The 26,768-nt window shown below is 40.2% G+C and overlaps 2 protein-coding genes across 37 annotated transcripts in view; both read right to left on the reverse strand.

Moving 5' to 3' along the window:
* Window positions 1-430, reverse strand: part of unc80 (unc-80 homolog (C. elegans)) — a 70,761-nt gene extending 70,331 nt beyond the window's left edge. For 8 of the 9 annotated variants that reach the window (XM_088605718.1, XM_088605716.1, XM_088605712.1 and 5 more), the window contains exon 1: window positions 128-430. In XM_088605718.1, the coding sequence (XP_088461844.1) occupies window positions 128-219 (92 nt within the window). In that variant the 5' untranslated portion in view covers window positions 220-430. The remainder of the gene's footprint in view (window positions 1-127) is intronic. The other variant, XM_088605715.1, reaches the window with a different exon arrangement.
* Window positions 431-2,622: 2,192 nt separating this feature from the next.
* map2 (microtubule-associated protein 2) overlaps window positions 2,623-26,768 on the reverse strand; it is a 138,076-nt gene continuing 113,930 nt past the window's right edge. For 19 of the 28 annotated variants that reach the window (XM_088605722.1, XM_088605724.1, XM_088605720.1 and 16 more), the window contains 7 exons: window positions 25,359-25,415; window positions 24,300-24,643; window positions 14,843-14,935; window positions 11,948-12,040; window positions 9,259-9,340; window positions 8,623-8,735; window positions 2,623-7,835 (listed from right to left, as the gene is read on the reverse strand). In XM_088605722.1, the coding sequence (XP_088461848.1) occupies window positions 7,620-7,835; window positions 8,623-8,735; window positions 9,259-9,340; window positions 11,948-12,040; window positions 14,843-14,935; window positions 24,300-24,643; window positions 25,359-25,415 (998 nt within the window). In that variant the 3' untranslated portion in view covers window positions 2,623-7,619. Of the gene's footprint in view, window positions 7,836-7,917; window positions 8,290-8,622; window positions 8,736-9,258; window positions 9,341-11,947; window positions 12,041-14,842; window positions 14,936-24,299; window positions 24,644-25,358; window positions 25,416-26,768 lie in introns of those variants that run through there. The other 9 variants (XM_088605736.1, XM_088605739.1, XM_088605746.1 and 6 more) reach the window with 5 other exon arrangements.

A 26,768-nucleotide genomic window follows, 5' to 3' on the forward strand; every position in this document is an offset into this window, starting at 1 on the left:
TTATTACGTTTCTTATTTACGAGATATAATTGGCTTAGTCGCTTACAATCGCAAAGGACCTCCTGAAAGCATTCTAACCGTGGTTACGTAAACTGAACACCTGTTATCATTCAGTTCCATCTCTAACCTGGTCTGTCTCCAGAGAAAGGTCTGTATAGGGAAAGGAATTCCTCTCCCACATTCCTGATCGGCATCATCGAGGCTCTTCCTCTTCACCATGGCGTGGCGTTTGATTCTGGGGTCGAAATGGACGCCTTGTCGGTCCAGGTGATGTTATTTCATGACATTGTTGTGTAGGTTTTCTATAAAATGGCTGCAAGTGCCGAGAGAACGCGATTCTTCCGTTTCAGCACCACCCTCTGTGGACAGCGGCTGGGAGCCGCATGTTAAAGGAACACACACACGCGGTTGTCGCCAACAACCCAGTTGCGCATTTTCAGTGTCTTCAAGAATGAATGAGCATATTGTAGGCATTAACGTACTGTATGGTCTGAGTTATCCAAAAGTAATGAAATTATATAATAAGAATATATAATAAATGAGGTGGGTAGCTGCGTCAGCATGCGTAGGCTGCAAAGGAACAAGTAATAGGTTTATTCCATGCTGAAAAAAAGAAGAAAGAGAACACAACGTTTCGGCCGTGGAGCCTTCTTCAGGTGCCTTTTTCAGCCTTCTTCACACCTGAAGAAGGCTCCACGGCCGAAACGTTGTGTTCTCTTTCTTCTTTTTTTCAGCATGGAATAAACCTATTCCTTGTTCCTTTGCATATATAATAAATGTTGGCAACGGATACTTGTTGAGGGAAAGAAAAACAACAACACTGAAATTAAGACCTAACAAAATACCGCAAGATCATAATTTTGTAATTTAGTCAAAACATAATTTCCATGAATACTTAAATACATTTTGGGAAACGAGGACCATTCAAAGTGACGTTTATGTGAGTTTGTGTGAGTGATGTTCTGTCCTGTAACAACAGACCCAAGAGAGCACAGATTGTCCAAGGTGGATGGTAATGAATGCACCCCAGTCTCGTCACTCCGGGGATGGCAATTAACTGCCACAGTAATTAATTCTGTAAAGTGCGCTGCGGTAAAATGTTGCCAAAAGCGCTACAGCACACTAAAGACAGATTGACTGCTTGATTCATTTGGATTCTTTTTTTTCACCTGGTCCACAGAAAGACTTGGGTAGTGTGCTACTTGTTGTTGTACACCTTCTTATTAATATTTATAACACAACAACTACTGCTACTACAAATACTACTACTTCAATCACTAATCAAAATGTTTGCTGACTGCATCAATCAGTATAGCATTACTCTGCACTGACCAGCTGTGTACTCATTCAGGTTAACTGGTATTTTATCATCTCAGACGTAGAACTGTGTAACCGATTGGTTTAGCATAAATTAGCTACAATTTACTGAAAAGAATGTAATACAAAGAAAAGTCGGAAAACAATGTCAGTTTATTATGCTTACCTTATACATACTGTGTACGATCAAGTTACTGTTCATTAAACTGGAGGGTTCTGTGGCGATTTATAGCTTTCACAAAAAAACGACTGCAACACATTTTTTAGAAAACAAGTCACAGTATCCAGTTTGTTATAAAAAGGTTACATACAGTATATTCAGGATTAAAGTGACTGTACGGTTACTAAAAAAAAATTAAGACACAATTTCCAAAAAGTACGAGGGAAAATAATATCGTATGCTCAAAGTACTGTACAAAATATTAGAACGTACATGTAGATAAGTAGAGATGGCTCATGCTCAAGTCGGGGAACAATTTAGTTGTAACTATTGTCACGGTTATTTGAAACCATTTAGAATCTATATACGTATTTATTGATATTAATGATATTTTAAATGTATAAAAAATAATTACCTAATAAAACTGCACAGCGATTTTCACTATCTCGGAAAGAGGAGTTGAGGCGGGTGTTCCGCACCCAGAGCGAGTCATAGTCGCGGGAAAAGCGTGAGGTTAAATACCCGGAGACGACGGAATGTGTAGAGGCATCCTCTAAACTGGTGGTTCTCAAACTTTTTGAGAATATGAAATATGAAACCCCGTCCCGATTTTTCTTCAGTGCACACATCAAAGTTCCGGGGTCATATGGCGTACCAGCTGGCGGCGCTCCGGTACGCGTACCACAGTTTGAGAACCACTGCTCTAATCATTCAGGGCAGCACCCTCTGTCGTTTTGGGGATTTTAAGCAATGGTCAAACCCCAAAAAGTGAACCGAACAGGTTTGTTTCTGAACAGCGCTAAAATGAGGGCGCATTGAACTTCAATGCTACCTCACTACCAGCGAGCAGAATAGAATTCGAAGACTAAAACAGAAATTAAGTGAAAGAAAATTGTATATTTCAGTGACGATATATTGGACAGTGCTCAGGTATTTTTGACAGTTACTCCACCCTTTAACATTTTTTTGAAAGTTTAATAAAGAGTTACATTACCTGCCTGAAATTATTCCTGTCCAGTCACTGCAGGAAGAAGGCAGAACACCCCCCCCCTGTAATTAATATTAAGGCAGGTATACCCCACCACCACCACACACCCAGCTCACAGGAAATAACAGGTTAGAAAGAAAACGACGGACAAGGCATAAGCAGTACATGAGAAGCGATTTTATTTTTGCAAAACAATCACTATACAGGAACAAATACAAGTGCAAATTGGATTGTAAAAGAACTAGCTACCACCAGCCCATCACAAAGTTCCCTGCGGTCCCTTCAATGAAACCTCCGAAAACAGAGGGGCTCTTCTTGTCTGACTTCTGAAAAGACCATTCCGACCTTGTGCACTCCGCGGGGGTGGGGTGCGGTTCCCTTCACAGGGGCCTACTGACCAGCTGAAGCAAGCTATCTGAGTATCAGAAGCACTTTCCTAGTGTTCATTCCACGCTGGACTGTACAATGGATTTTTACCTTTTGCTGCTTAAGGACACAGGACGCAAAGACATATGAGAAACTGCCCACTGCACCATTAACCAGTAGGACCAAAAATGAGACGGCCCACAGGAATTTTCATCAAACCGAGAATGCTGGCTCCCAGGGCCTGCCTTGTCTGCTTTGCTGAAGTAGAACTCCCCAGCAACAGCCCAAATCCTGTTCTCACAACTTACATTTTCATTTCAATCTTCAGTCTCTGTGCAAGTCACAGAACTCAAAATCTGTAATTCATTACATTTTGTTACAGAGACATTTTTTCATATTTTCTTCTGCCCATCTTTCTTTTTGAAGTCAATTTCTTTCTTCTCTCCACAGCGGGAAACCTACGGAACCATATTAGTAACAGCAGGACCTAGTTTCCTACCATATAAATGTGCTGTTTTTTTGCGGGAATGAGGGCATCACGTCGGTCTTATGCTCAAAACCATCTTTGTCACGGTCCCTCCCTTTCACACATAGGTGCTCCAGTGTTCCAAGTACAGCTTATGCTGTTTCCACCTGCAAGCAGGGTGGAATTGGGTTTGGAATCACATTTCCTTCCATAAGCATCTAAGCCAACTTGTTAGTACCAGGGATGTAAAAGGGTAACCAAATGTTTAAAAGCCATTTTAAATCCAGATCATAAAATGAACCCAGTAAGAAAAAAAGATGCTTGACTGTACTGCAACAAACACTGTATACAGTGTCTCTCAGGTGTTTTACATACAGTATGGCAGGTATTCAGGTGACGTGGGATTGTTGGTCAGTGAAAAAGCAGGAGCAGGGCATTTAAAATGGAACTTGAAGATCCTTCCCACCACAAATGCATGACATAGAACTAAGGTTTGATCCCTTTAACATTTTTTGAGTTCTTGTGGTTTTTAATTACCTTTACATAACCTTACTACAGTATATTTCCATAAGACCTTTGCATGATGTGGTTGTACTACAGTCTTGTTGCTTCAACATGTTTACATTGGACCATGAAAATACCATGATGCACTGCATCCTGCCTTAGAGACATTTATCTTGGGATCTCATGATAGTCATTTCCACGGTCTAGTGCAGTAAAGCAGTCCGCAAACATGTAGAATCCAAAGCAAAACTATGGCAAAACTACAGAAAAGGGGCTAAAGCCATATTTCAAAATTTCCAAAGTGGGATTTTATGAAGGCAAGCTTTAGAATACTATTTATTATACCAGCCCTGTATAGGGACCGTACTATTATACTGGACAGCGACTTCATTATACTGTGCTGTGCGGGAAAAGTCCCTCTATGGATCAGCTAATGCTGAATGTCTATCGGAGAAAAGCATTTCACAAAATTTCCAATCTATGAATCTGTCATGAAACATACATGGAAAGTGGAGTAAATTTACTACATGTAATTTTGGCAGACGAATTGGCAGAAGAGCACGTTCAGGAAAGGATAACTGTAGCTAGGCTGGGTGCTGTCAGAAATCCAGCAATCTTTTTTACAGAACACAAAAAATCCTAATACACTCAAGTCTACATCACAGCAAGCGATCAAATGTAGGTACCCAGCAATTCAGAATTTATGAATAATTCCAGTTGTTATAGTGAAAAAAATGTCCATTTTGATGCCTCATTGAAGGATCCTTTAAATACATAAAGAGTTTATTTTTAAGCAAAAATTCAGAATGACTGAACTGCATTAGTGTTCAGAATTCTGTCTTGATTTCTGTCAAAGAGAATAGTTTGAAATTAACCCACGGAAACAAACTAAATGATTTTTACTGCTGTTCAACACAATACAGTAAGTTATTTTATCATCCATCCATTTTCTATCGGGTTTATCCAATACAGGATTGCAGGGGTGCCGGAGCCTATCCCGACAAGCAATGGGCACAGCACTTTATCATCTCATCCCTTTTGTAGCAGAAAATGAAAACTCTTTGTATGAGTCGCTTTAAACTAGCACATTTCAGTTTCATAACACCAAAATACGTCCCATGGACAATTGTGGGACTTCAATCTACAAACTACTACTACTACTACTACTACTAATTGGTGCCATGACACCAATTCTGTTCCAAAACAGCACCGCAGCTCATTTGTTTTCAGATCCTCAGTCATTTTCTTGTAACGTCAGCAAACTGAAGACTCATTAGATCTCCAGGCCATGCAAACAAATTGTTTCTGATCAGCATAAAAATGCAATATTACAGAATTGTCTATCAGAAATGAACAGAATGGATGGACTGTGGAAATCTGTACACTCCTCCTTTCTTAATACTGTATATAATCTACAGTCATGTTACAAATGTCTTCAATATACCTGCATCACCCAGTGATCCTGTTTTGAGTGGCCATAAAAAAATTGAATGAGTCAGAACAGATGTTGAGTACATAACTCAGTTTATATTGAAATCTAGAACAGTCATCTGTTTCTCAAACCTTACTTTCCCAAACTCCATTCGCTTTTCTCCACTTATTGCAAAAAACCTACGTATGACGAGGCAATCTTCTTTCAGGATCACAGATCACAATTATCTTTCAAACTCTTCCCATGTGGTCAGTGTTCAGGCTGCATTTGTGTTTCAAAGAAACAGTTTTTCTTCTTTAAATGGGACAACTGAAGGTGAATGAAAGATATACGCTGTAGAAATGTCTTCCTAAAGACCCTGCATCCCAAATGCTACCAGCTTATGACAGAATCTATTCGGGTCTATCAGTCTACCCTAATCCTCAGGGTGTTGCTGTTGTTCGACTTCAGCAAAGCAGTGGCATGATGATCGGATGGTTTCCAACTATCTTGCAGCAACAGAGTCATCCAAATCTTCTGGGAAGCCTATGCCTAAAGTTTGGAGACCCTCTCTGAACCTCACACGTGACTTTTGCTCTGTACCTCTTCAAATACTGTCAATGGATTTGTTAAGCTAGCATCACATAAACATCTGGCACTAAAATTCGGGTCACTGCTTTTGGATGTTACAGAAAAGCACTTCATGCTATTTTTTACTTTTTTCTTGTTTAAGAGCATTTTTAATTTTTTTTATTATTATTATTTAAACAGGGAAAAACTGCATACAACTACATGACAACCTCTTAAAACATTTACACGGCAGGGTGCAGGAAACACAATACTGCAAGGAAAAGCTTTAACATACATTAGGTATTTTTGTAAGGGATACCACAAATGGTGACAGAGAAAATTATACTATAACACTTTATCAAATGGATGAAAGATGAGTATGATTCTCCCTTCTTTTTTTGTCTAGTTTTATATTTATACACAAAAACCTAGTGCCCTAATGTTAATTGAACAGATACAGGTCCAGAACACATTTAACTGTTCAAATTAGCTGCTCCCTAAATGTAATAGTCTTAAATAATACCATAATTCATCAACACAATTCCTCAAATGACTGCAAGCTCTCAGCTATCAAAGGTCCCTTTCCAAAGTACACGCACATTTTTCTTTGAGATTCAAGTGCAGTTTTAAATTTCTCACTGCATTTGAGAAATTAAATGCAGGGAGCACATTCAAGTTCCTTCAACTGAGTTTATGCTTGTACCATTCTCATGATGTGTTGTGGTGTGAAATTATACTCAATTGTTGATGATAATAGACTAATACTGAGCTTACTGGGATACATCTGACTTCTTTCAGTACTGAGACTGAGATGTGCACCCAGAAAGGAGATCTGGTATTTCAAAGCCTCACTATTTGCTGACTTTGGACAGTCAGGAGAGCAAACAGTCCATGAAAATCAAAATGGTAATTCCTAGGAACAACATCTAGTTGTAAAGGAGCCCCATGATTTGTAATACAGCTCTGCTGTAAAACAATTATTTTACCACCTTGCTGTGACAGTGCTGAAATATTGATCCTTGGGTAATGCCAGACGAAAAGACAACCACCCGGAACCATTATCAAGTGTAATGTAATCACTAATATCTACAAAACAAGTACTTCATTTATCCTCTAATTTGGTAAATAACTTACTAAATTTTTAAATAGAAAATAACCTCTTTTTGCAACTAGAACTGACACATGCTCATCATAATGGAATCTAGTTCTTGCAATAATGCAATTTATAAGTTATTTGAGGTGTTATCTCTTTTTTTGAGTTAACTGCAGAGGTGCTGCTGACATAGCCTGGTATGTACGCGTATATAGTATATATATATAGCAATGTTGCCTGGACTAGCGTGACCTGCCAGAGGGCAGCTATAAAATGAGTTTTTGTATCTGGCGTCCATGCGTAGACAAAGCAGAACAACATTTGCTGCATGGAATGTTAACGTCACTTTGCACCTATCATAAAAAAGTAAAACCGAAAACCGAAAAAAAAAAGAAAACCCAAACATGTACCTCCTCTGATATGAACAAAACAAAAACATTGTTTTGGGGATTTTTTTTTTCTAGAACACAGTCACTACAGTCTCAGGAGGCGAACTTCGAAATTTGTTTTTCAATCTGAGGGATGACGTGGGGCACCACTCTCCTTGGAGGCTCCGGGACACTGTCATGTCATGCCGTGCCATGAAGAAGGGATGACGCAGAGGACTCGCTGCTGCTTGGAATCGTGTGACGCGGGACAGCGGGACTGACGAGAGGGGTGCCATGGCTCGACAGACGGACGGAGGGGGCAGAAGGAGAGGTGGTGGTGGTGGTGGTGGTGGTGGGTGGCGGGGGGGGGGGGCGCTCACAAGCCCTGCTTGGCCAGCGCGGCGGTCACATCCTCGGCCAGTGTGGCCAGCTGCGGCGACTCCAGCAGGTTGATGCTGCCGGAGGAGGAAACGTTGCTGAGGCGGTGGGGGGAGGCGGTGCCCGACATCCCTGGAGACTGGGTCACGATTTCCGCGCCGTGGTCCACACGGGCCCGTGCCGCCTCCCGGAACTGCAGCTTGTGGCTCTCGATCTAAGGGGAGGGGGAACGGGAGCAGTAAGTATATGTGATGCCTCACACAACCGCAAGGCGTTTTCCCCAAGGGAGTTTCATGGCCGACCCGATGCAGCCTTTAACAGTCTCCCTGAGAAATGTCACTACGCAGCGAATGGGAGCTGGAGAGGTCAGAGCTGAAGACTCCTCCTGCTTGAGGGGAGTTCACAACGCCTCAGATGGAAAATAAAAACAGACCTGAACTACGCGAAGTTTCCCTAATTCTTTCCTGGCTTTATGGAATTATAACTAAGCAATACAAATTCAGGAGGAAGGGTAGATTGAGATAAAGGGCAGATCTTTATCTTGAACATTTCCGTACCTGTCTGTATCTTCTGTGACTTCCCGTAGTGCATCTCTCTTGTAGCTCTCCTGCTACCCCATCTACAGTCCTGCAGCAGCTCCCTGGCTCAATCCTCTGGGCAGCCTCGTCCTTATGGTGAGGCATCCAAAGTCTCTCAGCCAGGTGAGCTACGCCAAACATGCTTTGCATATCTAGTCTCTCTCCCATTTATTAGGATATAGCCATAGTGCTGAATTACAACACTGATAAGCAGGGAAAGGAAGTTTTGTCTAAAAATCCATTTTAGGGCACAATGGATCAGCAGGAGGAGGTTTGCTCAGATGGATGTACTCAAAAAGACCTGTAGTACATGTCACATCCAGGCCTGAAATTGTTCTTTACTGCACACGCCTGATAGTTAGCGTAGGATTAGGATTAGCCATTCTGCACAAGGGTGCTGTAGAGACACTGTTACAGACTCACCTGTACGTGACCCCCTCCGGGCACATGGTGGGCATTTTCAAGAGAGCCCACCTTGGCCTGGGCCTTGTCCTTAAAGTCCAGTTTCACACTCTCAATCTTCACATTCCCACCACCTGAAAGAGGAACCAAAACAGTTAGTGGCCTGAAGGAGCTGAAGGACTGACAGGGCTGTGGCATACAGCCCTCCAGCCCTCTGTTTCCAGTCCTCCACTTCGTGCTTGGCCCAGTTCTTCGAAGAATGTTTTTAGAGGTCCTGAGATAGCTGATTATTCAATGCCAGGTGTAAAACATGCATTTAGTAAATCCTGGTGGTATTCGTATTTTAACGTGCATGAATATGATTGTCATTTCAACAAAGATGACACACACGGTATGTCTTAAAGGAAGGATTGCAAACCATAATAAATGGCAGCACTCTTGTACTGCATGAAAAAAATGCAATGAATCCACCTGATCTTGCTGCGGAAGTGCAATGTGAACTCAAACATACCATGACAATGGAAGAAGACAAAGAAACGTCACATTGCACAGAGAAAGGAATCTGAAATGGTATACAGAAAACAGATCTGACCAAAAGGTGGCGATGTTGCACACTGCTCTCAAGTCTTATAGTATATAAATACAAAGTATAATTACCTGGCTTGTGGCGGATGTTGGCCAGAGATCCACATTTTGATGTCACATGACTCAGGTCAATCTTCTTAGTCTGAATTTGTACCTGTAAGCAACATAGGCAGATGTTTCTCCCAGCTCTGGGGTAACTTTTTGGCTTGAGAAAGCAGAGGACAGAAACCCTCTGGAATCGCACCAGGTGCACATCCCATTGAACGGTGCACAGTGATACTACTTGCATCTGCAGTTCTTTGTTGAACATCTGTAGGAAACCTTTGCACGATCATACCTCTAATTTCTAAACCTCTAAATTATTTTCCTACACCAGTAAATAAGATAGTAATGTGACTGTATTAGTATTATTACTGGCGGTACAACATAATACACAGTGATAGAAGTCATTATCTCATACAGTAGGTGTCACTGGTTTCACAGGAGTAGTCATTTAGCAAATTAGTATTGAAAATGAAATGGAGGAAAACTCCATAGAATTCTAGCCTATCTCTGCTTAGAGTCAGGAAACTGTTTTGGAGAAAATCACTCTTAGAACATTTATTAGACACATTTGCATGTAAATATTTCAGTGTAAAAGAAATCTTGAGGCACATATATTAGTATAAGACAAAAACATTGTAACGTGTCTCAAAAAGCATGTTAAGCTATGAGAAAATCAATAATAAGTTGATTTTAATAATAAATAAGTTTATGAGTGTCAAAGCAAACACAAAAACATAAGCCTAAAGCAAACTATGAACTCAACAAAAATGACAGATACAATGCTTTATAAAGCACTTAAAGAGAGTGGTTATACATGTTTTAATTTTGATGTGTTATTTCTTGATATCAGATATCTACCACTTACTGTACATTTCACTGTATGAAAATATTATTTTGTTTATCCTAAAAATAACCTTTTGACTGTCATTAGAGAATTCACAAATTACTGTACTTCTGAAATACTATGGCTGTTCATTCATAATGAACAAAATACATAGATTATGACTGTTAATCACTACAGCTGCATTTTATCTAAAAGAAATCATGAAACAGGCTTAGATCTACACATAATACTGTCATTATTGCCTGTAGATAGGAGGTAAAGGCTCTTAATGACTCAATATGATAAATGACTACATATACTGTATGCTTAGGAGAATGGGCTTTATGTATATACTGTATATACAATGCTGTGCAAGTCTGTAGCAATTTGCAACAAATAAACAATGTACATATACAGAACTACATCTGTAAGTGTAAATATATCTTTGTGAAAAAGACAAAGACAATTTCATATATTCATATATATTTTAATAATAACTCATAAGTAGTATATTTATCTACCCCTTTCCTTAAGAATTATTCAGATTCTTCTAGGGGCACAAAATAAACTGAATGGTGTTTCATGCTTCTTCTAAAGACCATCTTAGTTGTGTGGATGCTTTTTTAGTTTGTCTTTATCTATATAGTCCCATATATTGTATCTGTTGCAATATGAGATCTGAGCTTTGAAGGGGGCATCCCATACATTGAAGGCCTCCAGCTTCTTCTTTTGCAAACAAGTTTTAATTTGGCAGCTGAATGGTTGGGATCAGTGCAAGATAAATTTAGGACCAATAATTCTGGCACCACTGGGGATAGCATAGCAGTTTGAAATGGTATCTGGCAACAGTCAAAATTATCATCCATTTGCACTAATTGTCAAACACCACATGCATCCCCAGACAACATCTGATATTCCTCCAATCTTAAATTATTGGCTTCAAGCAAGGTTCTTTGAAAGTTCCAGATGCTTTTCTCATGTACTGTACCATCTTCAGTTAGACACAAAGAACTGAAATTCATCTCAATTCATCTAGATTTTCATTTATTTGAAAATCCAAGGTACCTTTGTTCACAGGTCCTTCAGTCCTAAGCATATTCTAGCCATTTAGAATTGTTCCCCTTTCTTTAATATTCCAACACATCCATTTAAGTCATGAGTTCAAAATGTTCTCACTGTTCTTGCTGTTGATGGATGGATGACAGGACCTGAGCCTACTGCCAATTCGGTCATCAATTCATGCTCGTTTGTCTTCTATTCCTTGAGGAATAGAACATAATGTTGATTATGTTTTGGATGTTACACCTTGAAAATTGAGTGATGGGAGGTTTCTTCTTTAACAGAAACAATTCAAAAACAACAAAAAAATCTACAGTGAACGTCTGGTCAAATTTTATCCATTTTCTTTTGAGCTAATCCTTATAGATCTATAGTTTGTAATACAAAAGTAGCCGATTAATAATTTTAGTAGCCCAGCTGACAATTATTTCTCCTTTAGGATGCCTGGTAAATGTGATGATTAGTGATGAATGTGAAATAAACGTTAAACCTGTTTTTTTTCCCCCAGAATAAGATGGTATTTATTAATAGTTAAGGTTGTTATAATAGGAGAAGTATCTAGTGGAGGCTTTAAGAAATGTTCTGATACTCATAATATGATTTGTAGCTCCTAAAAGAGACTAAGACATTTGCACAGCAGTGTATACACAGCTAAAACGATAGCCATCCATCTCCTTCTGCTCCTGTATGCATACCAGAAGAACAACATGCCACTTTCCTGCCTTTTTCATCAAAGAAAATACAGAACTACATTCACTTGAGCTTCTCCACTCTCATTTTTATCAACAGAAATAAGAAATAAACAAAATGGTAACATTGACTTTAAAAACTCACGTTTGCTTCTGCAGAAGAATAATGTCTTTTATCCAGGGAGCCACACTTAGCCTGAACATGGCTATAATCGAGTTTTACACTTGGTATGAAAACCTGTAAAGTGACAGGGACTTAATCCAAAATTTACTGCACAGTATGATGGGATGCTTTTGGATAACATGCCTGTTATGAAACTGTACAGCAGATTGCTACAAAAATGGACATTATTGTGGAGGGTGTCATGGAAAAATGCAATGTGTGATTTTTTCTGTGAAGCTGTCGACTAATGCCTGCGATCACTGACGTACTCATGTACCATAGGCAATGGCATTGCGCTGCATGACTTATATGCTGCATGCCTTTTCCATTTCTTTAATCAGAGAGTCCTGAGCACTACGGTCTCTGACAGCTACAGAAACAATTCAGTTTGCCACAAGAGATCACTTAAAGCTTCCTTCTCAATCACAATGGTTTGGGCGCCACAGCAGCTGTAGAAAAACAAAGCAGCTTGATTGAACATGATAGAATATACAGCAAAACACGTCACACACTGTGCCAATATGCAGTATAGCTGTTGACAGGTCATGAAATAAAGGACAAAATGAAAAAAGCCAAAGAAAGTAATAAGAAGAGGCTCTGTGAAGAAATATAATGAATGTTTCTTGCATCAATACAATGGAAGATTTTTCCTTTAGTCACCACCATATGAAGGCACTGTATTTATCAACAGGGAGAAAAGAGTATTACACAACCAGAGTCTCAATGTGGAGCCATCTAGTTTCAAAACACATTCCAGTTGTTGTTTCCTGTAAAGCAAAAGGGACATGACTTGCAGGACAGTACCTCTTATGGATGTCTTTTAATAATAAACACATTTACATAGTGCTTTTTATCCCAAAGGATTCCAGAGTGCTTTACATATACTGTAGGAATAGATAGACGTCATCCGCCAATCCACCACAATGGAAGTTTCAACACCATTCATGCAAATGTATCCACTTAAACGAGACATGCAGTCAATTTCTTCCCTGGTAAATACTTGACTGAAATATTCATTTCATATTCATTTAAGTTTGTCTCTTCCATTGTCTATATATTTTCCATTAGTATCTCTGAGACACTTCATCCTCTACAGTTCTTTAGCTCTTTTTTATTTACCTGTGCATGCAACAGATTGTATTCTTTTTTAAATTGAAAATATGTTTTATTTTTCTTCATACTTTTCTTAGTTGTTTTATTAAAATGATTGAGGTCACTGCTTTCTAAATTTTGATTTACTTACTCTTAGGTTGAACCTATACATGTGGTTGGTACGTCAAGCAGAATGCTTGAAAACATTACTTTAATTATGTTTCTTATTCCTGAAAGTCTTCCATCATGATTGAAAGGACTAGATCAACAGATCAACATAATGTATAAGCTTTAACAAACTGATTAAGAAAGCAATTGTTAGTCATTTCTACTAATTTATTTTCAGCTTCAGACATTCCCGATGATACTTCCCAATCTGTATGACGAAAATTAAAATCTCTCATGATAATTACTTCTTCCTTATAATATTTTCCTTTAACTACTTAAGACTACATTATAATTGTATGGAGGTACAGCACAGTTCTTTCTCTATAATCACTTATATGCAAATGGCCTGCAATTTGCCCCTTTCCAGCTCTGTCTTTGCATCCAAATGTCACAATGACATCCAATGGCTATACCTCACCTCTGTGTCAATCGTTAAATGATCAATAAACTGTCTCACGTGCACACAAAAGGCATAAAAGCACAAAACTAAAAACAGTACAGCTTCAGTCCCATACCACACCTAAAGGGTCTAGGAAGCATGCTACTAGTTCAATTATAGATGAGTTAAACAAGTAAGACTTCTATTAGATTGAAATGTGGAAGACACTGGAGTTCAGACAGCTAGGATTGGGACACCTTAGTACAAAAATAACTAAAATCCCTTAAGTATAGAGGTAGGACAGCAGGAGGTGTGCTGGGAAAAGAAATGCATAGGTGACTCCCCTGGAAAAAGCTCTGACACAGCTTGGCAGGAGGCAATCTTCTTGATGTCTTCTGCACATATTTAGCACTTGCAGAGCTATTAAGAGCAAACTATTACATTACCTTCAACACAGCTGTACAACTGTGTGTTTGGAAGTGTGACAATACAGGCTGCTCTAGCTATTACAATGGTCTCCACATTCATTACCCACAATACCAGTCTATGACTAATTGCGTGGCTGGAATTTAGTATAAAGAGAGCAAAATCTGAATGATTTTAAAAGATGGACAAAATATCTTCTTTTAACTTATTCAAAACAACACCGACCAGTTTTTAAATGTGAACCAAAATAAATCGACTTCTAAAACCGCAAACGCTTTACAGCATTTGCATTTCATAATGCAAGCCAGATGCGATGAGCGTAAAGATGCACGCCTTGAGACCTTGTGAAGTCAAATTTCAAAAGTACCAAGGAAGCCCCATCTATCTTCTTGGTTTCTGTAGTTTCACAACAGCCACAGCTTGGATCTCCTGAGGAGGGAAGACTGTCAATCTGAAGACTCTTATCACCTCTTAGCACTCTCAAGTTATGTGCTGGCTTTAGCCAACCGTAGTACTCGAAAATGGAATTAGATATTTCAAATCACTAAAATCATAATTAGGGAAGACGAAGGTTTAAAACCATACACACTATCATGGTGGTGGTGTCATTACTGGTCATTAAAGTATACTAGCAAAAAGAATTCAAAAATATTTTTTTTTCCTTGGCAGAACAAGCATTCTTGCACTCTTAGACCTGGTGCTGGGCTAGATTCTTTATGACACAGAAGCAGCTCAGCTGCTAACAGCCTCCAGGATCTCTACATGCGTAATGCGAGCACTGGTCCTGAGGGGTGATGAAGAGTGGTACATACATTGCCTCCACGAGGCGAGTGCTTCAGGTTATCCTTGGATCCACACTTAGACTGAACGTGGCTGAAGTCCAGCTTCTTGTTTAAAATCTGAATCTAGAAAGATACAGAAATATATACCTTTTTAAATAAAAAAAGATCTAAAGTGGTATGGGTGTGTGAATGCGAACGTTGTATCCATTGGTTTGATGTATCTGTAGACCTGCCGCATCTGTATCTTACTATGCTGGAGTAAAAGTATATTCACCGCTCCTACCACAGAATAAGCCAGCTATGCATTAGCTGTTTGTGTATCTAGAGCACCTCCAGCAGAGCATGTGTGCATCCACTCCAAGACAATTCACTTCATACCAGAACCATACACAGGGCGACAGTGTCCAGTGCTGAAAGCACTTCAACAATTGTTAAAACTTTCCAAACTATACTGTGAGGAGAAGGCCATTGTCATATCAGTCATATTCAAATGGCCAGATTAATGGCTTGGTCTGAGGGAATTCTGAACCCCAGAAAGTCAGTAGCCACACCACAGCTCAGTAGCACATTCTGGGCCGTTTGCGATTGTCAGCTAACTGGTGCTAAAAGTTGACTCCTAAACCAATTACCACACCCACCACTGGCAGACTGGGCACATACAAGAGACACAAACCTGTCGTCTGTTTTGATAGAAAAACAAAACACCAGAGAAATGACTGAAGAAGCTAAATCACAAGGGGAACAGCGAAGACAGGACAGCGGTGCAGACAGCACCAGACAGAGAGGCGGGCTCTTGGCCAGCATGTTGAGAGAAATGACAAAAGAAAGATAAAATACAGACGGAACGGTTTCAGAGTAGCGAGAGAAGAAGCCAAAGAACAGAAACAAACAACCCCACCTATCGCCTTTGTGAATACAGGGTCGATGTCGCTAAAAAGCGTGACACAGACCAGTACAAAAAAGCAGCCATGTCAAGAGTGATTTATTACATCGGCTGATGCCACCTAAATGTGGGCAAAGTCATGTGTTCCCATTATCATTAATTAGCAAGAGAACCCGACTGCTTTACCCTCATGAGAACGTGCTGTGCATCACAGATAGATGAAGGCACAGATGGAGCAGCTGGAGGGGGCTGATGTGGGGGAGGGCGTGGTATCTTTTAGAACTGGCTTGATCAACATGCTGACTCACTGAACAGATTCCAAGGAGTAAAGAAAGGGATCCACGACAAAGGAGTTTCACATGTGAGAGTTTCCCCACAGCTTTAGCAGCTGGTCATAATTCCAGGACTACTCAATCGTGTGCCAAAGGGGGGCAACTAAAAAGCCCGTGGCACTGCTTGGCACTTGGTTCCCTACCAGAACCGAGGCTACCAGACATGACCTCTTGGTAGCTACTGCTTTCACCAAGTGTAGCAAGGGGTGCTTGCAGTATGTCTGCTTTTCATCAGGGTTCAAAAAGAATGTTTGAGTGGAATGCAGGATAGAGCTGCTGAATAAAAAAAAACATTTTTTGGTGTGTATACAGCACATCTGTGAATTTCCATAACATGTATTATCCTTAAAAACAGACCTTACAAGACTACCCACCGTGGGCAGTTACAGAGAAAGTGTGCTTTGCATCTGTGAAGGAGACTATATAAATGGAATGTGCAGAAGAGCACAGAATGCAGCAAGGGGAACATCTGACTGTCATCACAGACACTAATGCTCACATACCCACACAGCAGAGAAACACCAAACATGAGGAAACAGAAGATCTGCTAGTATCATCCATTAGTGATGCCCAAACACAAGTTCTGCACCCCTTCTTAAAACGTCTAACCACGGAAGACTAAATTAAAATTTGTCTCGACCAATTGTGAGGCAATATCAACACGTTTTGAGACAGACTCATTCGCACTTGTCTTATATACTGCATTACACCTCCTTATAAATGTCCTAGAAATTTATAACGTTCTTAAAAGCCCCTCACCACTTTTTTAAAAGCATTATAAGAAACACAAACAACTTTTTGCCCACATGTGTGCAGAAACAGTGAGGCACACAAAAGGCATAAAGAATGTGAAAAGTGCAAAAGACAAGAATTTGTTTCTGAATGCAGAAGAGATCAAGCAAAAGCCACCGGACAGGTCACATGTTAAGATAAGAACAAGAGGCCGCAGGTGCACATCGAACAGTCACCCACGATTACTGGGTACTAGTATTTCCCACACCAAAATGAGGCTGCTGTAATTCCACAGAAAAAGACAAGTTGTGTCACAGAAATCAATGTGCAACAAAGAAGACATGGAAGCAGTTAAACTGTAAACATCACTTTTAAACACTTTTTGTCAATGCATGTTAATAAAATAGAGACAAGTGCAGGATTTGCATTACAGGTCTAGAAAAGACCCAGGAAAGGACTGAAACACTGTAGAATGACATCAGTAATATTCCTCAATACTGCTTCCCACATCTAAGATTCATTGTAAGCATACATATTACAATACAGTATATTGATGAGCAGGATTTGATTTTTACGTAAGTCATTTTGTTTACCTGTGTGAGCTCATGATATTTTTTGATAGAGTCCTGATACATTTGTCCTTACAGCCCAAATATGATATTATCTGTGTTGCAATATTCTATTCATAAACACTGATTTGATAAAAATCAATAACATGGTGCAATTACTCAGTGTGCAGCTCTTAGTCACAACTAAGAGTTGGGAACATTCTGGGTGTCACGTTAATGGTGTCAATCATTGATACAAGTCCTTTGTAATTTAAATACAACATAGCACAGGATAACCTGCATAACATAAAAAGTACTGTGCCACCAGAAACATAGTAGATTGCGTGCAGTAAAACCTTTATTGGAATGCAGAAAACGTCTAAAAAGTACTGTGATATTAGCAAAAATATATTACCCTGGTGTAAGCTGTAGCAAAGAATAGCTTCCAGTCTAACACTCTCTACAGGTTTAGTGCTGTATTTGCAAAAGCAGCACAATAAAACCATATCTTCAACCAACTGTCATTTAGTTATTATTTCAGAAGAAATCAAGATGCAGTTCTCAACATCTATCCATCCTAAGGCTTGAGGTTGTGCTTCTTACTGCTAAGCCTATTTTGATGATCTTACTTTTACACCTGGGCTCCACTCATGCATAATTTAACATACAGGAGTATGAAATGCAGATATATTTTTTTAAAGAACAGTATGCAACACTAATCCTATTAAGGGGCCTCATCATGTTTTACAGCTTTACCCTGAAACCTCAAAGTAGTGCACCGAGGTATCCAAAATATACTGAGGTTGAAAAATATAAAGAGCCAAGATGCATTAGGCTGGGGTAGGCAGATAAGGAACACAGTCGTTTTCATTGAAAATGTGTTTAAATTTCTGCGTTTTTAACGTTCTGCAAAGCTGCAGACAACACCACCGGCCTCTGGGATTTTGAAGTGTCTGTTCAGCACAATAGGGATTAAAACTGATCCAGAGGGGCACCTCTCTCCCCTTACTTGGCAAACGCGAGACGCTCGGGGCAAGGAATTGGAATGGGACTTCACAGAAACGTGGGTAGAAGGATGGTGTGAGTCACATTAGCTTGCTCAGCACTGATGCATCAGTCAGGCGGTGTCCATCACAACACCCCCTCCCCCATCAGGCACGATTCCATCAGCTGTGTGCTGATGAGTACTGTGGTGATGAGGAAGGCCATAGCGCTGCCAAGCACAGCTGCAGTCCGGGACTGCAAAGCCTTCTAAATTACAGGCCCCTTCGATCACAAGCCCCGTGACCTGGATTTTTATAAATTAATCCTACAAGATAACCCAAACTCCATGGCTTTATGTGACCTAAATTCTGGGCTGCAACAAGAAACTGCCATGTAAAGCTAACGCATCAGAACATGAAAACTTCCTTTTTGTGATGGTTTTCTAGAAGTTTGTTCTCTTGAAAGTGTTTTATCTTAGGATTCAATAAGGCAGGAATTACAGTATATTTATGTCAAAATTGAACATTTCACAGCAGTCTCACAGACAGTTATTAGCTCTAGACTGTTTATTAGATCTGATCTTGGAATCCCTCATAGTATTTTCAGGAAAAAAATAGTTTATACTGTAGTCCTTAATGTTTATTAATGACTCCACCAGAATAGATGTATTAAATGTTAATTTAAAAAAAAACATCTCGAAACATAAGACTTTCACACATCAGACCTTGTACTGTATATAATATCATAGCCGTCCCCAGTCCTATTCCTGCAGGACTACACACCTGCTGGATTTTCATTACAGCTCATCATAATGACCCTAATTGAAGCCTTAATTAAAATAATATTGATTATTTGCATTTAGTTTTTCTTCTGAAATGTTTGGGGATTTTTGTTACTTATGAAATGCAGTAATTAAAATGCAACCTCCAATATATGTAAGAGCTGGAAACAATCAAACAGTTCAAATTGACTCCAATTATTAAGTCAATTAAGGGTTTGATTGTGTAACCAAAAGCTCAGCACGAACAAAAACCAGTAAATGTGTGAGTGTCTCCTCTGTGCTTATTTTCACATGGTTATGCATGCGTGAGCCTAGCTCTGTTGCACACTAGAGATGCGTGTCCTGTGTGCCGTTGAAATGCAGTCAGTTTTCACAGTATCTACCATAGACTAACTACTGGACTCGTGTTGTAATGGAATACAGCCCTCAGGGGTCTGGAGAACAGCAAAGGCTTCCCCATCACATAATGCAGGGAGACACTCGTATTAGAGACTGGGGTGGTAAGTTGTGGTTAGAGTGATGGTACTGTACTGTACTTGCTAGACTACTGAGAAACACTGAGATGAAGAACAATCAGCCCTTCACTTAATTAGTGCCAGGAAGCCACATGAGCCAGGTACTAGATCCTATGAACTTGCTCTGTGAGTGGTGCACTGCAACGTCTTCCAGCTGGGCCTGGCCCTGCAGAAAACACTGACCAATTTGCTGATGGCAGGATTCCCTCTGCTGATTGATAATCTTGTGTAGGCGGCTCCTATAATGTGTGATGTATTAGGATGTAACTTTACACATCACGGAGTGCGAAGGCAAGGCTACATTACAATACAGAAGGCACAACTTACATGGGATTTTTGATTTTCACCACTGTCCCTGTCACACAGAAACATGTGTATACTTCTCAGCTCTTTTGAGCATTAGAGTTAGTTATTCAGGGTTAGTCAAACTGTTGTCGGCAAGTATAAATGCCAATTATTTTACTAAAGTTTTGTTTTCTCCTCCACAGATGGCGAAGGATTGTAAGGTAACTGTTAGAAACTTTGACAGTTTATTACAAATTAATTACATGGGTTACTGTGACAAAAAAGGTTTCAAACGAAAGAATAAATGTCAAAGTTCAGAAACCTAAAAACAGAAGGTTTAGATACATGCTGTGACTCTTAGATAAGGATTCTTTACAATTTTTTTTGTTAGCCAAAAAAAAAATAGGCACAAACCTATTGCTGAATGTTTCATGAATGCAGTGTCACACCTCCCAAAGCATCACCAAACAAATATTGCATAAAGACTGCTTTCTCCTGACATCCAATTTGAACTGAGTCAGCCTTGAGCGTAGATATACGCTCTGTTACTTCGCATAGAGACACTGCTGTGCAAGCAGAGTATCAATTGAGACAGCTGCAGTCATTCATGATGGTTTTTCCCTCCTTATTTCTGCTCCACATCACTGTAAAAGGATCTAGACTTTCATTAGATAACTGTATTCTCCAGGCACTGACCCCAAATGCTCGCACTCTGTCAGTGAACTCAAAACAGCAACCCAAGATAACCCCTCAGACTTCAGTTAATCAGCAGCAACGTCAGTGACAGTGTAAGACACATCATGATTAGGCTTTCCCTCTGGTTACACAGTCATATCCAGTAGAAAAGCCCTGAGAAAAATAACAACTGAACTAACTCATCAAAAACTGCACTGAAAAGAGTTTCTGAATGCCTCAAAATGAACCTGTGCCATTACTGTATGATACATCTGTTTAATATTGGAATTCTAAAAAGAGAACAAATCAATATTTATAAAGCTTGCTTCTTGCAGGCACACACCACGGTTTCAGACGAAAATAAAAAGGCCCTAGTAAGAACATGTTGCTTTGAGTGGGCAGGGTTATGACAGACAGCTGATTTCACCAGAAAGTGTGTTTCTAACCTCGGGGACAGAGATCCTGTCGTAGTGGTTGAATGATGTTTTCTTGAAAACTGAAAAATACATTATGTGAGTGTGCCCTGTGATGGCATGCCATTCAGGGTGTAGTCCTGACTTTACCCTGTGCTTCTGGGATGGCCTCTTTCATGCCAGGAATAAGTGAGCTTCTCATGATGCATGGGCAAAGGTACTTTAGAATTAATTATGTAAGCTACAGCTAGACTGAAAAATCAGAAAGCAAATGGAGAGAGAGACAGGCATGACTGAAAATGATAGATAGACGTACCGCAAGACAGGTGCCCTTCTTGACTGTCAAACCTAAGGGACTTCAGTAAGCTTTCACTTGAGCCTAGTCCTTTGCATTCCATTACCATAATACGGTCTCACAGCAATCCATTACTTTCAACATTAAGAGCTACAAACCATCCCTTCTGTCTGACCCAGGTGCAGGAAAAGAACATCTCTAAATGTAAGTTTTCCAAATGATACCAAAGAAGACTTAATCCAGCAAGGTGCTACTGTCAGAAAACCGACAGGCTTGGTCATGGAATGTTGTTAACACAAGCAGGAGAAAAATCCTGAATAAGTGACCTTTGAATAGATGAATGGCGGTGACCTTTTGAAGGAACTTGAAGGTCACACACGTTGGTTTGCTTCAAAACACTTCAAAGCATTCACTTTAACCATGATCCTCAGAAGGGCAGAGGTCTTTTCAGATTCCCCAGGTATGCTAATGGTAATGAGTGATGGATTTTTTAAAACTTTCTAGGTCTATGAGTAGGTTTAAAAAACTATTCTGAACAAACTGTTTGAAATTTTGTGTTGGACTGGCATTAATGTAAGATCATTCATTAAATTTTATATTCCAAGTCATTACAGACCTTACAGTACATAAATGGTTATTATTAGAAGCATATGATTTACTTCAAAGCGAGAAAGTTAGTATTAGATTTATCCTGATATCGTACTGATGTACAGGTGAACAGGGAGCAGGGATTAAAAAAGATCCTCTGACCATGCAAACTAGGTTTTAGTCATCTTTGTGAGATCATTTTACTTCCAACTTCAAAAACTCAATCAATTTATTAGGGGTAAAAGGTAAGTACAACACTGTCAGCTTACTTCAGTATTGTAAAGAAGAGATAACTGAGGACTCAGAAAAAAAATATTAGGCATTACATTGAAACTACTGTAGGTAAAGCAAATCTAAACCTTCAATTAATCATGATGAGTGCTGAATAAATACAAACATCAGGCTGGTGCTCGCTGGACTTTGCTTCACAGACACAGTCTTCCTCAGGCCTCTGTCTCTGTGAATGGATCACCCTGCCACCCAGGAGAAGTACATTGTTTTATAGCAGCCTTCACAGCATACTGAGCATGAAGAGACAAGACAGAGCTCAGACAAGCAATACAAACAGACAGAGATGAGCCAGAGCACACTGCCTGGCACTGGAACCAAGAGTGTCATAGGCCAGACGGTGACATTTAAACAGGCAAAGGATTTGGCCTAACAGTGAACTTTAAAATATACCCCTAATTAACACTGTCAGCTCCTGAGAAAAAGACGTGATTTTCCCTATTATGCAGCAAAACATCACAAAAAGTTGTTGAATACACAGTATTATATTTATATATATTTACAAACAGTCCATAGACAAAGAAGCATTTGCTTTAATTTGTGCTTATCTGGTATAAAAATACAGCATTTTAGCATTTTTTTAGAATCACCTATTACAGAGATGGAGAATCATTATTTATTTCTAGTAATATACCCTCTCAATTAAGAATAGCTAATTGTATATTTTCACATCTGGGTTTTCATCTCCGATCCCCGCACACAGGGGAGAAAGAGGAAGCGCAGACTCCTCGCCCACCTTCGAGTCATGTGAGTCAAGTCACATGTCGAGTCGTCTTCTGACATGTCCACAGGAAGCACAGCCCTGTACCACAGTCCTACAGTATAGGATATTTACCCAGGAGGCTGTGGGAATTGGTATGTTGCTGAGATCTGAGAGAGCTCCGGGAAGACTGATACCGCCCTACCCTCCAAGGTACTCAGTCAGTTGTTTGCCCCTGCTTGAGGAATCCCAGTCACAGTCGGATAGTTACATGACGCAGACTCAAACTGTGCGCACAGAACTGAACATGTACGGAGGTGAGTGCATTTACCGGTTAGGCCAGTCAGGAAGTAAACAGGGACAGTCAGGGGGCCCAAGCATTTTGCATTCTTAAGAGCAGTGCTGGTGATAAACAGCTAAAGCACATCATGTTAAAAGTTCACTGACGTCCTCTCTGTTTCAAGCTTTCAGTTCCTACCCGGTATTTACCATAGCAGGAAAGGAATATTTTTCACAAGATAATCTATATTTTTTATTACCTCAAGGATTAGATTGTTTTAAAAGTTGAATATGCGGCACTGAAAGTAATGACAAGTTACAGTAATTAATAAATGCATGAGTGTTTTTAAACCACGACTGTTATTTAGCAGAATATTTATACATTTTATTGTACTAAGGAGCCCAAAAAGCAGAGACAAGTCCTTGCATAAATAAGAAGTGTATCAGATGAACTGTTTTAAGGATGCAGCATTAAATTTTGTCAAGAATAGAGCAGAAACATTGCATTGGTTTTAAGTCTTTAAAAATCAGCTTGTCCAATAAATTCAGAACCAAAACCTAATTTCTGCCACACCTTTAAACAAACTAATTGATTAGAAACGTGAAATTTCAACATAAAGGCACATTTGATGAAGCTAAACAGTTATGTATTTCCCAGACACACAGACACTATAGCAGAAGTGAACTGATGAGATGAGGGTTCAAGTAAAGTAACAAAAGGCAACCATAACAGCTCAAGCTAAATATTTCAATTACTTCCAGTCCCTCACAATGATATACCACCATGCTACCATATCACCACCTCTAAAATACACAATTCCTATCTACTTCACAGCTATTCTGTATCTTAGTTGAGGGGCAGCCTGTAGGAAAGCTGTTTCACGATCTCTAATCTAAAAATAAAACTCTGGATCCTTTTCAACCCATTACAGATGACAGAACAGACACAAAAAGCATGGTACAAAAAAATGGACAATTAAACTCCACACCACCAGGAGCAGAAGAAAAACACAACAAAGAACAGAAAAGAACGCACAGAGGGGAGCCGCAGGGTGCTGATGTTAGGAACAGGCACAGCGTGTCAGTGGTGGCAGCAACATCACTTCTCACGGGCAAACGAACTGCCTGAGCAGTAACGCCAGCAGCAGCCGAAGAGGAAGCGGCCCTTGAGGCAGAAAGCCTTTCTTACCTGTCCCCCTTTGGGCTGATACTTGATGTTGTCCGTGGAGCCGATCTTGGACTTGACGTTCTTCAGGTCAGGCAAGGGCTGGTTGATGACGCGGAGCTGCTTGGGGGTGGCGGGCGACTTGGGTGGGGTGCGGATGATGGCCACCTTCTTCTCCTGGGGCACCAGGCTCATGGACTTGGGCGTGCCGGGCGTGCGAGGAGTCCGGGGATAGCTGGGCGTGCCGGGGGTCCCTGGGGTGCGGCAGGAGTAGCTGGGTGGGGTTCCGGGGGTGATGGCCGTGGAACCCGGAGTGCGGGGAGTGGAGGTGCCACTCCTGGCCGACCTGGAGCGGGCCGACTCCGTCCCTGCAGAACAGCCCAATCGACACTTTCTCACTGTGGCCAGGCCTCAACATGCCACCACATCAAAGTCACAGCAGGACGGTCTACAAGCTGCACAGTCCCTGCCGCGAGACTTGTACAAGACACTGGACATTTTTGTAGAGCAAGGAAAACACAGAACTGCCAGGGCAAATTCAAGAATAAAGTAGAATACTCTTAAAACAAATTCAAGTGACCTCTTTCTGACCAACTGTCCATGAACAAAGTAGACCAGCCAGGGGCAATAATGAGCTGGTACTGGTGGAGGCACAGATTCTAAGAGGAAGTAGGTGCTTGCTAAAAACAAAATAGGGTGAATGAAGGCATACATACAAAAGTTTATCATGGAGAATTCGTATAAACATTTTACACTTTTCTACAGTTTTACTAAGTGTTCCACTGTCAAATTGCCTTCACAATCCTGTTCTTTAGTTTTACCATCCTTTTTAATGTCCTTACAAATGTGCTATGCAAGTATGCAAGTCATAGTACTAAATGATCTAGTCTCGCACACTGAAGGCAAGATAACTTTTTTGGGAAGGAACAGAAAAAAAAGGTTATTTGCAGTAAACTGGCATGTGGAAGCCATGCTAAAAATGTTTTCCATGAGAAAGAATCCAGAGAGAAGCCCAGTGAGAAGGAGAAATGTCCGAAGGATCTGCCAAGGAGGGGTGGATGGAGAAGGGACAGCTTTAGCTACCTGTCATACTGGGGTTTCTCCCGGCTCTCTGCTCGGCTCTTCCTTCAGAACGGAATGCTACATGGGAGAGGGGGATTGGGGGAAAGGAAAGCATGTTTGGGGGAGCGGAGGTTAGAGAAAGAGGGAGGGAAAAGAGGGCAACAGCTGTCAATACTACGCCTAGAAGCTCTAAAGCAGTGAAAAGCAAAGAAAAGATTTGTAATAAAATACATAGGAGCTCTGTCTAGCATGTGGAGGTAGTGTAGTGTAGTACATACTGTACGTCTCTCAACTCATGACCCAAAACAGGCTATGGGCTTGAGTCCACCCTGTCCACTCAGTGGTATATATTGTAATCCATGCAATGGACAGGCATCCTGTGGAGGGGAATAACAGGCTCTCGCATCCACAGAACACCAGTGGATAAGGACCTTTTATCTGCAGGAAGGTAATAGAGTGTTGGTAATAACTGAACATTTTTTTTTTTTAAAAGAATGTGTAGTGTGAAAAAAGCAGTTTTGCTGAAGCCACTCTTTGTGTTGGAACAGCAAAACTAGAATCTCATCCTGCAGTGGGCATATCTCCCTGATCAGTCATATCTGTTTTATCAGCTATTTCATATTGGAGAAAAAAAAAAAAACTTTGGTCTTCCCCAGCTGACACATGATTTGTCTTCCTGGGCTTACTGTTAAAAATCTCCAATTACTTGAATCCGGGGGTGAACTAAAGGCTAACCTTCAGAGGGTTAGAGGGCATCCTCACAACTTTGAAGAAGAGAATTTTGCAAAGTTATTTAAAGGGACACGCTGAGGCATCTTCAACACACAAGCAGTCTTGTGCTGCTGTCATTGCTGACGTTTTCTGTCAGTGATCTAGATCAAACTATCGAATGTCTCAGCCTCAGTCCCTTACAAGGACACATGTTAAACATGTTGAACTGACTTTTTGCACAGTTTAGGATTGTTTCTTTTTCAGGAGCAGAAGGAATTGATTTTTCGTAATGTAATTTTTTTCTGCTCTGGCAAAGGTCAATTTGGGGGGTATAGGCAAAGGCTCTGTTCACCTAAGGAGTTTTAAAATCTTACACCTCCACACAGCCTGGGTAGATGATTAAAAGAAGAATTCATTTCAGTGATACAAAAGCAGTTGGGTGTCACACCTAAATTGAGACTGGAATATACAGTAGCACAGAGCATTTTAAGTCCTTCAAATGTCACCATCACTTTCCCTTAAATTGGTCAAATTTTCATGCTTTTAACTTGTAAAACCCAAAAGGTCCTCACATCACTGTATTTTACACATTTTTACAAACAATAAACAATCAATGGAATATAATATGCAACAGAAAAGACCACCTTACTTCATTCTTACTTCATTCAGTAAGCACTTTAACCCACATCACAGAAGTGTAAACCGAAGAAGACATTTCAT

Source organism: Lepisosteus platostomus, chromosome 14 (genome assembly GCF_059453375.1).
Source record: "Lepisosteus platostomus isolate fLepPlt1 chromosome 14, fLepPlt1.hap1, whole genome shotgun sequence".
Lineage (NCBI taxonomy): Eukaryota > Metazoa > Chordata > Actinopteri > Semionotiformes > Lepisosteidae > Lepisosteus > Lepisosteus platostomus.